The sequence below is a fragment of the Salvelinus namaycush genome, chromosome 38 (genome assembly GCF_016432855.1).
Source record: "Salvelinus namaycush isolate Seneca chromosome 38, SaNama_1.0, whole genome shotgun sequence".
Taxonomy (NCBI): domain Eukaryota; kingdom Metazoa; phylum Chordata; class Actinopteri; order Salmoniformes; family Salmonidae; genus Salvelinus; species Salvelinus namaycush.
Genome location: NC_052344.1, coordinates 25797503 through 25814215, shown reverse-complemented (window position 1 = coordinate 25814215; position 16713 = coordinate 25797503). Strand labels below are relative to the sequence as shown.

Sequence of the window (16713 nt, the reverse complement as noted above, 5' to 3'; positions counted from 1 at the left end):
AGGAGCTGGATGGCAATAAAGTGCATGTGGAAACTGCAAAGATGTTGATTGTCTATCCGTACCGAGGCCCTGAGTCCTGCAGGGTGGAGGTGGGGGGGTCACGGGGCCGGACCACGGCTGGGGAACCCTCCTCCGTCACTGGGGAATCTCCAGGAGAGACACCCCTCTCCTCCATCAACACCTGGTTCTCCTCCACCTCTCCTCCTGCTCCTCTGCTCTCCTCCATGGGGGGACAGTGTTGGGCTCCTGGTCTATAGGGAGGTTAATAAACAACAAATACAAATAAAAGCTTACAAATATGCTGGGGGGGGGGGATTACACAGATATTACCTCAGAAAGAAAAGCCTGCTCACAGTACAGTTAGTGGCTGTTTCTGTGGTTTGTCCCTGGATGGCCGACAACCTCTTGTGAAATCACAGATGTGAAAGCATGTTTATTGTGACACGGTGTAACCCTGTGCAACAGTTCCAAAACAATCCCCCTCAGCAGCCATCACCAGGCCGACTGTATGAGAGATGTCAGCAACATGACTCACGGTCTCCTATAGTATAACGTGGTCAACAACATGACTCACGGTCTCCTATAGTATAACGTGGTCAACAACATGACTCACGGTCTCCTATAGTATAACGTGGTCAACAACATGACTCACGGTCTCCTATAGTATAACGTGGTCAACAACATGACTCACGGTCTCCTATAGTATAACGTGGTCAACAACATGACTCACGGTCTCCTATAGTATAACGTGGTCAACAACATGACTCACGGTCTCCTATAGTATAACGTGGTCAACAACATGACTCACGGTCTCCTATAGTATAACGTGGTCAACAACATGACTCACGGTCTCCTATAGTATAACGTGGTCAACAACATGACTCACGGTCTCCTATAGTATAACGTGGTCAACAACATGACTCACGGTCTCCTATAGTATAACGTGGTCAACAACATGACTCACGGTCTCCTATAGTATAACGTGGTCAACAACATGACTCACGGTCTCCTATAGTATAACGTGGTCAACAACATGACTCACGGTCTCCTATAGTATAACGTGGTCAACAACATTGACTTTTCACTGGTTCCTACTTTGAATAAAAGACACACGGCCCGTCAGACTTGCTCACAGTGGACCGCACCTTTAATATACAACTGCCTGAGTCCATTGTTTCAGCTGTATCTTATCTCTGGACAGGTGGAAAGGCTCCAGCTCAGTCAAATGAAGAGGAAGTTACTGGCCTGACAAATGCTAACTGACACATACACAAGACAGCAGACAGGTCTGGATAATCCAGGTGAAAGTTATGATCCCTTACTGATGTCACTTGTTAAATCCACTTCAATCAGTGTAGATGAAGGGGGAGGAGACGGGTTAAAGAAGGAGTTTAAAGCCTTGAGACATGGATGATGTATGTGTGCCATTCAGAGGGTGAATGGGCAAGACAAAATATTTAAGTGCCTTTGAACGGGGTATGGTAGTAGGTGCCAGGTGCACCAGTTTGTGTCAAGAACTGCAACGCTGCTGGGTTTTTCACACTCAACAGTTTCCCCATATGTATGAAGAATGGTCCACCACCCAAAGGACATCCAGCCAACTTGACACAACTGTAGGAAGCATTGGAGTCAACATGGACCAGCATCCCTGTGGAAAGCTTTCAATACCGTGTTGAGTCCATGACCAGACGAGTTGAGGCAGTTCTGCGGGCAATTTTCAGGGGGGGGGCACCTCAATATTAGGAATGTGTTCCTAATGTCTGGTATAATCAGTGTATATGTGCCTCCTGCCAATCTATCTCTCTGAGCTACTGTATGGGCCCTCCATGGGGCCTCCACTGCTACCAGGAACTATGAAGCCTGCAATACACGATGGTACAGGTGAACAATGTCATTTACAAAATAGCCTCCAACACTCCACTCAGCAAATTGGATGTAATCTATCACAGTGCCATCCGTTTTGTCACCAAAGCCCCATATACTACCCACCACTGCGACCTGTATGCTCTCGTTGGCTGGCCCTCGCTACATTTTCGCCAAACCCAGTGGCTCCAGGTCATCTATAAGTCTTTGCTAGGTAAAGCCCCGCCTTATCTCAGCTCACTGGTCTCCATAGCAACACCCACCCGTAGCACACGCTCCAGCAGGTATATTTCACTGGTCATCCCCAAAGCCAACACCTTCTTTGGCCGCCTTTCCTTCCAGTTCTCTGCTGCCAATGACTGGAACAAATTGCAAAAATCACTGAAGACTAATATCTCCCTCACTAACTTTAAACATCAGCTGTCAGAGCAGCTTACCGATCGCTGTACCTATACACAGCCCACCTGTACACAGCCCATCTGTAAATAGCCCATCTGTAAATAGCACACCCAACTACCTCATATTGTTATTTTGTTGTTGTTGCTCTTTTGCACCCCAGTATCTCTTCTTGCACATCATCATCCTTACATCCGTCACTCCAGTGTTAATGCTAAACTGTAATTATTTCGCCACTATGGCCTATTTATTGCCTTACCTCCCTAAACGTAATACATTTGCACACAATATATACAGATTTTTCTATTGTGTTTTGACTGTACGTTTGTTTATCCAATGTGTAACTCTGTGTTGCTGTTTTTGTCGCACTGCTTTGCTTTATCTTGGCCAGGTCGCAGTTGTAAATGAGAACTTGTTCTCAACTGGCCTAGCTGGTTAAATAAAGGTGAACTAACCCCAACCCCATTCCTGTGTCAACCCTGTTCACAGTAGCTTCTGTTTGAAGGTGTAAGTACAGACTGAAGAGGCTACTGTATAGCTGTCACCTAGGCCCTATAGTGACACATGTAGAGTAGAAGTGCTGTGTAGTTGTCCACTAGTCCTATTTGCGGAGTCCCCTTACAACGTACGCACTCTATACATGTCACGTTGCCTACTGTGGAGCTCTGTTGCACGTATTGGCCTATTGAATGGCTTCAATGGACCCATAATAAACCACCAGAGAAGTACAACAAATGTTTCTTTGTTGATCCGACCAACAACAAAACAAACGGATCACTAGAAAGAATTGCTGCTATATCGAGAAGATTTATCGCGATAATAAAAACAGAGAGTCAATAGAACCCTAACTAAAAAGAGAGAAGAAGGAATGTGGTGAACTAAACAGAACAACGGAGACAATCGATCCTTCGCAGCTTGAACGGTCAGCCTACGTCACAGTCACAACAACGCAGTCAATAAAATACTACCTGAAAACGTATAGAATAAGTCAAGGGCGACTTGTAAAATCCGTCAGTGGCGCGACATTTCTTCTGATATTGTTACAGCGAGATATCCGCAGAACTGTGTGGGGAAAAGTGCCCTGCAAGCACGGCCAATGGTCCACAACGCACTGGTACCAGCCTACCAGGCAAGGCTTCTGACGTCGGTGAAAAACCCTACCATGTGACGAAATGAAAGCAGCCTAGCCTATTAAAATCCTCCTCTTTTCGATGCAAGAAACTACGTGCCAAAACTGCCCATTCATTTGCAATTGCAATGAAAATCTGATTATGGAATACGTCTAAAAATAGCTTAAAACATTATTTGTCGGCATATATCAACTAGACCGTTGGTCAATGGTGCACGTATTAATCCTATAATAATGCTCTTACAGACTGGAGATCTTTACCCAAGTGAGCGAAGACACCAACTAGCAGCTGAAAGCTCCAAACATAAATATTTATTGACGAGGCCCAAGTTACAGTACAAAGTGAATGTAACACGTCAGCACAACAGTGCACTGGGGCGCGTTCAGCATGACGCAACGTTTTGGAACGTTCACATAGCCTATTTCTATGTAGAACAAACATGCGCCTGACAGGTAGAATAAGGAATCACATCAGCTCTATTCCTGACATTTCTATCTGCAACGTTCGAGAACGTTTGGCAACCGAACATGGCCCTGTTTAGACTATTGGGCGTATTTACGGAAGTGAGCTACAAGTGGACACATTGTAGCAAGTAAAACCACCCGAGTACCGAGTAGTTCGTCTTCTGTTGAATGAGATGTGCACTTAAAATAATACACATTGAAACGCTATTTAAAAGTTGTTTAGTACGCTGACAAATAATCACCTTGACAAAGTCCCCTTCGCTGTGTTCAGAACACTTGCGGCTCGTTGAATACACCTGGAAAGTGGAGTTTTCCAAACTCGTGGAGACAAGATGCATTTGGAAGCAGCCATAGTCGGAATGCGTTAGTTAGTTGACTTGGTCTAGTTGGCCTAACCATAATTGCTTAGATTACAATAATAGAAACATCAAACTAGTAACGTTATTGGGTTTACAACAGGAACTGTTGAAAGTTGGTCACAGTTGGTTTAACAGTAGACTAGCTACTTCCTTACTTCCTTGCTTGGTCATGCATTTAAAGAAACAGCCATGTTGGTAAAACATTATTTAATAGTGCAATCAATATCACTTGGCATTAAAAACATATTCTTTTTTTTTTTTAAGTTGCAAATATGTACATCAGTGCCCTTTTACCAGGCAAACGCTATAATGCCAAGCTTAGATTTCTTTGTCAGAAGTTCAAACTCTTTAATATTGCAGCTTCTGGCAATGTAGCCCATCTGTTCAGTCAAACGCCCCCTCCTTCTCTTTCTCCCCCCAACACTCTGGATTCTCCATGGTTCAGGACAAAGAAGTGCTCCGCATTCAACCCATTCTTCTCCATGGCCTCCCTGAGTCTCACTGGAGGCTCTAAGTAATACTGAGAGAGAGAGAGTGATACAAAGGGAAATATGAACAATATTAGCTAGGCGCTTTCCTTTGCATTGGGTAAAAAAATGAGTTGAAAGAAAATTATAGAGAAAGAGAGAGAGCAGAGGAGTTGGAGAGGGAAGTGTTGGAGAGGGAGAGGGGGAGAAGGAGGGGGGAGATGGAGAGGGAGGAGATGGAAAGGGGGGAGAAGGAGAGGGGGAAGATGAAGGAGATGAAGAGAGAGGAGTTGGAGAGGAAGGAGATGGATTTTGGAGGCCAACATATATTGTGGATGTAGGCTTATATAATGGCTGAATATATAGAATGCTCACCTCATGAGCTAATGCGAAGGTCCCCCAGTGAATAGCCAGGGAGTGTTTGGCCTTAACGTCCTTATGAATCTCCACAGCCTCCTCTGGGTCCACATGCAGTGACTTCATTACATCTCTAAATAGAAATAACGTACGGATCTGGATGGTTAACAGTGTCCATCCATACCTGGGCAGGACAGGTGTACACTAGTTTCATACCTGGGCAGGTACGCTCCGATGGGTATGGCAGCCAGGTCGAACGGACCAAATCGCCTCCCTATCTCCTGGAAGGAGGAGCAGTAGCCGGTGTCTCCAGCGAAGAAGAAGCGGTTGCAGGGCCCCAGAACAGACCAGCTGCCCCACAGCACCCTGTTATTCACATGAAACGGTTTACATTCAGCCCATTTTAGTGGACGCTCTTACCCACACCGACTTACAGTCAGTGCTTTCAACCAAGGTAGGTAAGACAACCACATATCACAGTCATTGAAAGTAAAACTCTCCTCAATAAAGCAGCTATCTGTAAAGTAAGGAAAGCAACCTGTTATCATCTGTTGGGGTGCGCTTGCACCAGTGCTGGGCTGGGGTGAATACGAACATCACCTTATCCTGGCTGACACCACTGGGGACAGGGCTGGGGACAGCGACAGGGCTGGGGACAGCGACAGGGCTGGGGACAGCGACACAGCTCTCTTCCCACCAGTCCAACTCTATCACGTTCTTACAGCCACAGCTCTGCATCCAGCCCTGGAGTCCCAGAGGGACAAACCAACGCAGCTCGGCGCCGAAGCGCTTATTGAGGCTGCCAACTGAACCTACGTCCAGGTGGTCGTAGTGCGTGTGGCTGATGAGCACAGCATCCACCTGGAAGAAGAACACTTTATTTATCAACTGGAAAAGTCCACGGAAATGTGTTATCTTTTTTTAACCCTTGAGACACACACACACACACACACACACACACACACACACACACACACACACACACACACACACACACACACACACACACACCCACCCACCCCTCTCAAGTGTTTGGAGGCACCTCACCTTGGGTAGTTGATCTACTGTACACGGCGGGCCCCTGAACCTCTTGGGCCCCATGAACTGGAAGGGAGATGCCCTCTGGCTGAAGATGGGGTCAGTGAGGATGACCAGGCCGTCCATCTCTACTAGGACTGATGCGTGGCCCAGCCAGGTCACCCTGAGACCAGACCCCACGGTTCCTGACACCTGTGGTGTTATGTTATATATATACAGGACCAGTCAAAAGTGTGGACACACCTACTAAATCCAGGTGGTTTTCTTTATATTTACTATTTTCTACAAGACATCAAAACTATGAAATAACACATATGGAATCATGTAGTAACCAACAAAAAAAAGTGTTAAACATATCAAAATTTATTTTATATTTGAAAGTCTTCAAAGTAGCCACCCTTTACCTTGATGACAGTTTTGCACACCCTTGGCATTCCCTCAACCAGCTTTTATGCTATATATGTATGCGTTATATTATTGTTAAATTGTTCTATTGTTTTCATGGACTCCTGGGAACAGTATTGCAGACTAAAAGAGATCAACAAGAAACAACAACATGAAAACAAACCTCAGGGCTCTGGATGAAGTAAGGATCCTGCAGTGGAAGCTCACAGTCTAACTCCTCAACACAGGGACACACAAACGTTTGGTAAATAACAACAAATACCTGGCTGAAAAGGATTCAGCACACCTTTGATGAAAGCACTTCAACTTCTTGTCTGAGGTTGAAAAACATCTTATGTCTAAATCAATATAATTGCATGGGGTTGTTATGCATCATCTACTAGGATACATTTCTATGCAAATTGCTAATGGAATCTGGAATTAACAAGCAACAACAAGGCAAAAAGCCAATATGTTAAAGATGGGATTCGTACCTCTTTGGAGCGGGGTACGTTGCTGTGGTCCTTATCTAGTAGGTAGAACCGGAGCAGGGAGGCAGAGGAGGGGTAGTGCCATGTGGGCCAGGGGTTGGTGAAGCGACCGTTCTTCTCCCTCGTGGATCTGGTTATGACTTCTCCCTTCTCCACATCTTGACCCTCCTGGAACGTCCCCCCTGTCCCCCGGTGGTCCAGGGATGACGTGTTGGGTGTTTGTGGTTTCTCTCCTGTTCCCTGGGCTTCCGCCTGCTCTGCCATGGCCTCAAGTTCCTGTTCCTCTGGTCTGTGTGGGACACAACATCAGTTGTTGTGGTGCTATACAGTATCTCTTGACAGAAGTTCTGTGAGTCAACTGGGCCGATTTTTCAGACGGGTGCTGCCTAAATGTAGAGCTGAAAACCCATACCAGGAAATTGGACCCATAAGGTTATTGCTCTATAAAGTCATGCAAGATAGCAACAAGACAGGTCACTTAACCATTTGCTAGCCTATCATATAACCTTGGCCAACAACTGTTTGTTATTGTTCCTGTAAACTGGCTACCAGTTTCCTTATAACTTAGGTAAGTCTCACCTTGTGTGTGAAAACTTTTTCCTGGAGTTCAAAGGGCAGTTACTCATATCACCCAACCACAATGGATTGATTCACAGATTATGTGTAAATATGATTCATTCATTTTGAAAACTTCAAATGGATTACAATAAATCAATTACAACATGATTGAAGCTGCCCGTTATACCAATGATATATCAATACTAACATATGTGGTATTAGTAAGATATAACTATAGAAAACATACCTAAAACATAACCCCTCAAAATGAACACATACATCTATGCATGTCTATAGAACATGCTAATGCAGATATCAGATAAGTGCAAACTGACTGTGAATCATCTCTTACTTTATCCTGGTCCAATGAAGAGTTCTCTCCTGCACCTTATCCTGGTCCAATGAAGAGTTCTCTCCTGCACCTTATCCTGGTCCAGTGAAGAGGTCCCTCCTGCACCTTATCCTGGTCCAATGAAGAGGTCTCTCCTGCACCTTATCCTGGTCCAGTGAAGAGGTCTCTCCTGCACCTTATCCTGGTCCAATGAAGAGGTCCCTCCTGCACCTTATCCTGGTCCAATGAAGAGTACCCTCCTGCACCTTATCCTGGTCCAATGAAGAGTACCCTCCTGCACCTTATCCTGGTCCAGTGAAGAGGTCTCTCCTGCACCTTATCCTGGTCCAATGAAGAGTACCCTCCTGCACCTTATCCTGGTCCAGTGAAGAGGTCTCTCCTGCACCTTATCCTGGTCCAATGAAGAGTACCCTCCTGCACCTTATCCTGGTCCAGTGAAGAGGTCTCTCCTGCACCTTATCCTGGTCCAATGAAGAGTTCCCTCCTGCACCGTATCCTGGTCCAGTGAAGAGTTCTCTCCTGCACCTTATCCTGGTCCAATGAAGAGGTCTCTCCTGCACCTTATCCTGGTCCAGTGAAGAGGTCTCTCCTGCACCTTATCCTGGTCCAATGAAGAGGTCCCTCCTGCACCTTATCCTGGTCCAATGAAGAGTTCCCTCCTGCACCGTATCCTGGTCCAGTGAAGAGTTCTCTCCTGCACCTTATCCTGGTCCAGTGAAGAGGTCTCTCCTGCACCTTATCCTGGTCCAATGAAGAGGTCCCTCCTTCACCTTATCCTGGTCCAGTGAAGAGGTCTCTCCTGCAGGGATTAGAGACGAGCTAAGACTACCTCTTAACAATGTCCTCCTTGTGTCCGGTAAGACCAGCTAGTCCCGCGGGGCTCTCCCTAAAGCATTTTGTTTCACACAATTCTTCCTCATTGCACTTTATTACTCAGAATTAAGTCTGTCCATATCAATGATTGCCACACACTTATTGCCGTCACTCGGTAGACAGTTGCACTGCATGTCCCTTCCATTACCACCAGGTGTCACTCTCCTTCATTCAGTACAGTGTGTGAGTGATAACCCGAAGCAATAAGCTATCAATGATAATTATGACACAAATAGAAAAACAAACCAGCAGAGACAACACAGTTCCATTTTTTAATGATCATTTTGCCATGCTACAAAACACAGGGGGTTGTTGGCAGTGATGGAATATGTATGAACATTGCTGTACACATCTAAATACACAGTATGGTTTTTCCTCTGGTCAAAAAATACTAACATTCTGGTAAACACATATTTCCAGAACAGAAAAATGCAAATATCAAAATCATCCCCCCCCCCAATGTAAAGTCTGTACAATATGAAGTCATTCTGTTTTTAAACAGAAGACCCAATGGGCTCTGACTGGTTGAATCAACAAAATGACGTTCAACCAACGTGGAATAGATGTTGAATTGACGTCTGTGCCCAGTGAGTCATGAATTGTTTCATTCACTTCATAGTTCTTTATAGTGTCTGGTGTTCTGAGACCAAAACACAGGAAATAAGGAATGTTTACATCGTAAATGGAACCAACGGAACCCATTCTAGAACTCCGGGAAAATCAGCATATTCTACAATTGAAAAAAGGAGTTTGGCAAATAATCCAATTTTTTCCACTAACAGTTCATTTCTTTAATAAACAATATCTATTCAACTACTTTTTGTACAATTCCTATAGTTTATGAACTCTTTCAAAATGTAGGTAGAAAAAAATATAATGCAAGTTAGAACCCAATAATAATGATTTGTACAATATGATACAATGAGAGAACAGGTAACAGAAGATACAACTTTGGAACCCACACTCTCCTCCTATGAAACATGGCTGACGGACAGCATTGTGTGGTAAACACTGTGCTTGTCTGTTTTCCTCGTTCACAACAACGTGTGGAAGGAAAATTCAGACTGAACTAAGACATTCTACAACAACCACCAGGGGGCCCTGTACAGATGGACTATTGTTTGCTGGGTGGGAGTCAATTCCCTTTCAGTTCTGTCAATCCAGGAAGCAAAACTGGAATTCCAATTGACTTTCTGAATTGACTGAATATTAAAGTAAATTGGACCCCAACCCTGATGGAACCTGGAACATGATGATGTCACACAACACCACCAACGGAATGACTTGGGTTCTTTCAGTACAGCCAGCATGAACAAACACATTATTACAGCTTCCTTGTGGCCGACATCATTTGGCATTTATACATACACGCCATCTGTCTGTACTTAGTAGTGGCTAAAGTGACTGTGGCGTACCAAGACGTTGACCCCCCGAGACATGGCCGAAGACTCCAGGCTTGGGGTCAATTCCATTCCGTCAATTCAGAAAGTAAACCAAAATTCCAATTCCATATTTTCCTCATTGAAAAGCATTGAAGAGAGTTGGAATGTCAGTGTACTTCCTGAATTGACTTTGGATTGAAATGGAATTGAGCCCCAACCCTGGTGGGCCCACTAACGTTACACACCATAGGAGTCCACAGACATCAGGGCAACATGGACGTCAGCTTCAAACACCCACATGAGTGTTGACGTTAACACCGTTTGAGTTTATAATCAGCACTAGAAGGGATCCGTAAGAGAGATTGGTGAGGAGGTCCGTCATTCAAAGAGACCTCGCTGTTTGGCACATCACCAGCAAGCTAAACTTACACAGGCACTTGGAATTAAAAAGGTAGCCTGGGTCTGTTTGTGCCGTCATGCCAACGCCCTGTCACTCATTGTTTGGCTTGACAATGACAGCAAAGGAGTAGACAAGAGCACAGACTGATCTGGGACCAGGCTAGAAGGTGTTTCACTCCTTCTTTAATAAGGTATCAAATGACCTCAGGAATAAAATAGTGTTATACTGGTGTGTACCTGGTCTACCGTCGCTCCCCTTTCAGGTCAGCTTTCACTATAGCCTGGGTACCAGTCTGCTTGTGCCATCATGCCACTCCTTGTCATGACACAGACTGCACAAACAGATCTGGGACCAGGCTACTTTCAGGACACAGCGTAACTCCTTGTCATGACACAGACTGCACAAACAGATCTGGGACCAGGCTACTTTCAGGACACAGTGTAACTCCTTGTCATGACACAGACTGCACAAACAGATCTGGGACCAGGCTACTTTCAGAACACAGCGTAACTCCTTGTCATGACACAGACTGCACAAACAGATCTGGGACCAGGCTACTTTCAGGACACAGTGTAACTCCTTGTCATGACACAGACTGCACAAACAGATCTGGGACCAGGCTACTTTCAGGACACAGTGTAACTCCTTGTGAAGTAATAAGACATTTTAAAATCATTTTTTTTACATTTATTGCAACAAATCTATAGCCCTTCTGTCTTCAAATGTTTGTTTTTTTTTCATTCAGTTTGGAGGTATAACAAAGTATGACAACATCAACAACAACATCAACAACAACATCAACAACGGTCAGGTCAAGGTGCAACTGAAGAAGACGACAGTGGGTGCGTCCCAAATGGAACACTATTCCCTACGTAGTGCACTCATTTTGACCAGAACCCTCTGGGCCCTGGGTCGTTATGCACTCATTTTGACCAGAACCCTCTGGGCCCTGGGTCGTTATGCACTCATTTTGACCAGAACCCTCTGGGCCCTGGGTCGTTATGCACTCATTTTGACCAGAACCTTCTGGGCCCTGGGTCGTTATCCACTCATTTTGACCAGAACCCTCTGGGCCCTGGGTCGTTATGCACTCATTTTGACCAGAACCTTCTGGGCCCTGGGTCGTTATCCACTCATTTTGACCAGAACCCTCTGGGCCCTGGGTCGTTATGCACTCATTTTGACCAGAACCCTCTGAGCCCTGGGTCGTTATGCACTCATTTTGACCAGAACCCTCTGGGCCCTGGGTCGTTATGCACTCATTTTGACCAGAACCCTCTGGGCCCTGGGTCGTTATGCACTCATTTTGACCAGAACCCTCTGGGCCCTGGGTCGTTATGCACTCATTTTGACCAGAACCCTCTGAGCCCTGGGTCGTTATGCACTCATTTTGACCAGAACCCTATGGGCCCTGGGTCGTTATGCACTCATTTTGACCAGAACCCTCTGGGCCCTGGGTTGTTATGCACTCATTTTGACCAGAACCCTCTGAGTCCTGGGTCGTTATGCATTAATTTTGACCAGAACCCTCTGGGCCCTGGGTCGTTATGCACTCATTTTGACCAGAACCCTCTGGGCCCTGGGTCGTTATGCACTCATTTTGACCAGAACCCTATGGGCCCTGGGTCGTTATCCACTCATTTTGACCAGAACCCTCTGAGCCCTGGGTCGTTATGCACTCATTTTGACCAGAACCCTATGGGCCCTGGGTCGTTATGCACTCATTTTGACCAGAACCCTCTGGGCCCTGGGTCGTTATCCACTCAGCATCTCGGAGTAGAAGGGCTGATCTAGGATCAGATCCCCCCCCCCGTCCAGGTCATCAGATTCCTTCCTGTCTAAAAAGGTCAAACTGATCTTAGATTAGCACTCCTACTCTGAGACACTTTATGAATAGTCCTGGTCAAAAGTAGTGCACTATATAGGGAATTAGGGCTCCATTTGAGATCCAGACAGTGCTTGGTAGGCTAGGTATGGTAGGGGCGTGGTGAAGTTCACATAGGAAGGTCAGTACTGTTGTGTCTGGTTTTCCTGGAGGTACCGTCGTCACGGGGAAGTGCTTTCTGAAGACTCGACATGGCCGCCGTGCGCTCGATGTCGATCATGGCGTACAGTTCGGTCCGCCGCGTGGGGGTGGAGGGGGGGAGGAGGAGACTGCCCAGGCCGACGCCACAGGGAGTGGTGGGGGTCTTGGGTGTCTGCGGCCCACTGGAGTCTGAACCCTTCTCCATCTCCAACTCAATGTAGTTCAGCTGCCTCAGGGGATCCAACCCACACGGTCCACCCGCCAGTCGCCCCGACCGGAAGTCAAAGTTAAAGACGGTGGGAGTCAAACAGAGGCCGCTAGAGTCCCGCCCCCGCGGAAGGATCCGCGCAGAGTCCAGCTTGGCGCTGAGCGAAACGTTTACATTCTCTGTGTTGACGTAGTTGTGCATGGGGTCCAGACCCAGACCATGGTGATGAAGGTGATGAGGATGGTGGTGGTGGTTGTGGTAGCCGTTAAGGGTGGGCGTCTTTGTTCCATATCCGTGATACACCTCCTCTTCATCCTCCTCGTCTCCCTCGGAGAAGCGCCTGGCGGTCTCCCACACCGGCGGCAGCGCCGGGAGGTTCTCGTAGTTAAGGAGCGCCGTGCGCCGCTGGGCGGAGTTGTTGGCATTGTGGGAGGAGTCAGGGAGGGGGGCGGCAGGGCGGTTACGCCGGGGGTTGGGGGCTGGAACAGGGGTGGAGACGTAAGCATGGGTGATGTTGCCGTTGTGGTGCTCATAGGTGGAGATGGTGCTGGGTTTGGGCCCTGGGTGAGGTGGAGGGTTTGGGTTAGGAGGAAGAGGGGGAGGGGGGCCGTCTTTGCGTTCATCACTGTCATAGCCCGTGTCACAGTCTCCTGCCTGGAGACCCAGGGTGGCGCCCACCACACAGCCCTTCCCATTCCCGTTCAGAACCCCAGAGGGAGCTGTCAAGCTGGGCTCCCCGTTAGACCCAGACACCCCAAGCGCCATCTCTCCATCCCCAGAACGTCTGGACCCAGCCTCCCCGTCCTCATCCCCAGAACGTCTGGACCCAGCCTCCCCGTCCTCATCCCCAGAACGTCTGGACCCAGCCTCCCCGTCCTCATCCCCAGAACGTCTGGACCCAGCCTCCCCGTCGTCATCCCCAGGGTTCTGCCTCCTCTGAGCCGGGGTGGGACCCAGGATGAATTTAACCCCTTCTGGCTGCAGCAGCACCTGAGGCTCCGTATCCATGTCTGTCTCCGTGGGAGACGGAGGGGCGGTGGCTAGCGAGGAGGTCGTCTCCGGATTGGACAGCCGCAGTTCCAAGGCGGTGTGGCTGCTGGGGCGAGTGCGCCGGTCATCCTGTATACCAGGAGTGTTGACGTAGGTGTGGACCTGAGAGAGAGAGAGAGAGAGAGAGAGAGAGAGACGGAGAGAGAGAGAGAGAGAGAGAGAGAGAGAGAGAGAGAGAGAGAGACGGAGAGAGAGAGAGAGAGAGAGAGACAGAGAGAGACAGAGAGAGAGAGAGAGAGAGAGAGAGAGAGAGAGAGAGAGAGAGACAGAGAGACAGAGAGAGAGAGAGAGAGAGACAGAGAGAGAGAGAGAGAGAGAGAGAGAGAGAGAGAGAGAGAGAGAGAGACAGAGAGAGAGAGAGAGAGAGAGAGAGAGAGAGAAAGAGACAGAGAGAGAGAGAGAGAGAGACAGAGAGAGAGAGAGAGAGAGAGAGAGAGAGAGAGAGAGAGAGAGAGAGAGAGACAGAGAGAGATAGAGAGAGTTTAACAACACAGTGACACATCCGTATCAGCAACATCTTCAAAATAAATACAAAGACAAAACAACAACTGGTTGATAAATAATCTGATCGTACGACCAGAAAGTCAATGCTTGTTAGTCAGAGGGGTTGAACGCATCGTGATGACAACAGTTCTCCAGCAGGGTCCACGACTAAAGGGCTGTTTCCTCACCGACTGGTCTGAGACCAGGAGGGGGTGTGATGACTCCTCTCCCACGGAGGGCAGCCTGGCGCTGCCTACAGACGGGTGTCGGCTAGAAGGGCGTGACGAGGCCTCACCAAACGATGGGTAGCGTCCTGTACCGTTTGGTAACGTGGGTACAGAGTAGCCTTGAGATGGGAGGAGGAGAGACATACGATTCAGGTGTGTGTCAGGTCTAACCAGCAGCACTGTGTGTGTCAGGTCTAACCAGCAGCACTGTGTGTGTGTCAGGTCTAACCAGCAGCACTGTGTGTGTGTCAGGTCTAACCAGCAGCACTGTGTGTGTGTGTCAGTTCTAACCAGCAGCACTGTGTGTCAGGTCTAACCAGCAGCACTGTGTGTCAGGTCTAACCAGCAGCACTGTGTGTCAGGTCTAACCAGCAGCACTGTGTGTCAGGTCTAACCAGCAGCACTGTGTGTCAGGTCTAACCAGCAGCAGTGTGTGTGTGTGTCAGTTCTAACCAGCAGCACTGTGTGTCAGGTCTAACCAGCAGCACTGTGTGTCAGGTCTAACCAGCAGCACTGTGTGTCAGGTCTAACCAGCAGCACTGTGTGTCAGGTCTAACCAGCAGCACTGTGTGTCAGGTCTAACCAGCAGCACTGTGTGTCAGGTCTAACCAGCAGCACTGTGTATCAGGTCTAACCAGCAGCACTGTGTGTGTGTCAGGTCTAACCAGCAGCACTGTGTGTCAGGTCTAACCAGCAGCAGTGTGTGTGTGTGTCAGGTCTAACCAGCAGCACTGTGTGTCAGGTCTAACCAGCAGCACTGTGTGTGTGTGTCAGGTCTAACCAGCAGCACTGTGTGTCAGGTCTAACCAGCAGCAGTGTGTGTGTGTGTCAGGTCTAACCAGCAGCACTGTGTGTGTGTCAGGTCTAACCAGCAGCACTGTGTGTGTGTCAGGTCTAACCAGCAGCAGTGTGTGTGTGTGTCAGGTCTAACCAGCAGCACTGTGTGTGTGTCAGGTCTAACCAGCAGCACTGTGTGTGTGTCAGGTCTAACCAGCAGCACTGTGTGTCAGGTCTAACCAGCAGCACTGTGTGTGTGTGAGGTCTAACCAGCAGCATTGTGTGTGTGTCAGGTCTAACCAGCAGCACTGTGTGTGTGTCAGGTCTAACCAGCAGCACTGTGTGTCAGGTCTAACCAGCAGCACTGTGTGTCAGGTCTAACCAGCAGCACTGTGTGTGTGTCAGGTCTAACCAGCAGCACTGTGTGTCAGGTCTAACCAGCAGCACTGTGTGTGTGTGTCAGGTCTAACCAGCAGCACTGTGTGTCAGGTCTAACCAGCAGCAGTGTGTGTGTGTGTCAGGTCTAACCAGCAGCACTGTGTGTCAGGTCTAACCAGCAGCACTGTGTGTGTGTCAGGTCTAACCAGCAGCACTGTGTGTCAGGTCTAACCAGCAGCACTGTGTGTGTGTGTCAGGTCTAACCAGCAGCACTGTGTGTGTGAGGTCTAACCAGCAGCAGTGTGTGTGTGTGTCAGGTCTAACCAGCAGCACTGTGTGTGTGTCAGGTCTAACCAGCAGCACTGTGTGTGTGTGTGTCAGGTCTAACCAGCAGCAGTGTGTGTGTGTGTCAGGTCTAACCAGCAGCACTGTGTGTGTGTGTCAGGTCTAACCAGCAGCACTGTGTGTGTGTGTCAGGTCTAACCAGCAGCACTGTGTGTGTGTGTCAGGTCTAACCAGCAGCACTGTGTGTGTGTGTCAGGTCTAACCAGCAGCACTGTGTGTCAGGTCTAACCAGCAGCACTGTGTGTGTGTGTCAGGTCTAACCAGCAGCACTGTGTGTCAGGTCTAACCAGCAGCACTGTGTGTGTGTGTCAGGTCTAACCAGCAGCACTGTGTGTGTGTGTCAGGTCTAACCAGCAGCACTGTGTGTGTGTGTCAGGTCTAACCAGCAGCACTGTGTGTGTGTGTCAGGTCTAACCAGCAGCACTGTGTGTGTGTCAGGTCTAACCAGCAGCACTGTGTGTGTGTGTCAGGTCTAACCAGCAGCACTGTGTGTGTGTCAGGTCTAACCAGCAGCACTGTGTGTGTGTGTCAGGTCTAACCAGCAGCACTGTGTGTCAGGTCTAACCAGCAGCACTGTGTGTCAGGTCTAACCAGCAGCACTGTGTGTGTGTGTGTGTCAGGTCTAACCAGCAGCACTGTGTGTGTGTCAGGTCTAACCAGCAGCACTGTGTGTCAGGTCTAACCAGCAGCACTGTGTGTGTGTGT

General features: G+C 48.1%; 3 protein-coding genes across 15 annotated transcripts in view; all 3 read right to left on the bottom strand.

The window, feature by feature from the left end:
• The window catches only part of LOC120032140 (N-acyl-phosphatidylethanolamine-hydrolyzing phospholipase D-like), a 43971-nt gene extending 39634 nt beyond the window's left edge, over positions 1 to 4337 (bottom strand). For 2 of the 8 annotated variants that reach the window (XM_038978096.1, XM_038978095.1), the window contains exons 1-2: positions 4096 to 4337; positions 63 to 251 (exon numbers count right to left, since the gene is read on the bottom strand). In XM_038978096.1, coding sequence (XP_038834024.1) covers positions 63 to 251; positions 4096 to 4205 — 299 coding nt within the window. In that variant the 5' untranslated portion in view covers positions 4206 to 4337. Of the gene's footprint in view, positions 1 to 62; positions 252 to 3227; positions 3572 to 3649; positions 3755 to 4095 lie in introns of those variants that run through there. The other 6 variants (XM_038978098.1, XM_038978103.1, XM_038978102.1 and 3 more) reach the window with 6 other exon arrangements.
• Positions 4338 to 4600: 263 nt separating this feature from the next.
• On the bottom strand, positions 4601 to 7213 carry LOC120032121 (N-acyl-phosphatidylethanolamine-hydrolyzing phospholipase D-like). Its single transcript, XM_038978063.1, has 6 exons — positions 6953 to 7213; positions 6084 to 6266; positions 5575 to 5897; positions 5253 to 5402; positions 5055 to 5169; positions 4601 to 4732 (listed from the first exon to the last, which is right to left on the bottom strand). Exons 1-6 carry the CDS (start codon positions 7211 to 7213, stop codon positions 4601 to 4603), a joined length of 1164 nt encoding a protein of 387 aa, XP_038833991.1.
• Positions 7214 to 8985: 1772 nt separating this feature from the next.
• frs2a (fibroblast growth factor receptor substrate 2a) overlaps positions 8986 to 16713 on the bottom strand; it is a 33888-nt gene continuing 26160 nt past the window's right edge. For 4 of the 6 annotated variants that reach the window (XM_038978350.1, XM_038978349.1, XM_038978354.1 and 1 more), the window contains 2 exons: positions 14470 to 14627; positions 8986 to 13900 (listed from right to left, as the gene is read on the bottom strand). In XM_038978350.1, the coding sequence (XP_038834278.1) occupies positions 12509 to 13900; positions 14470 to 14627 (1550 nt within the window). In that variant the 3' untranslated portion in view covers positions 8986 to 12508. Of the gene's footprint in view, positions 13901 to 14469; positions 14675 to 16713 lie in introns of all 6 variants that reach the window. The other 2 variants (XM_038978351.1, XM_038978355.1) reach the window with 2 other exon arrangements.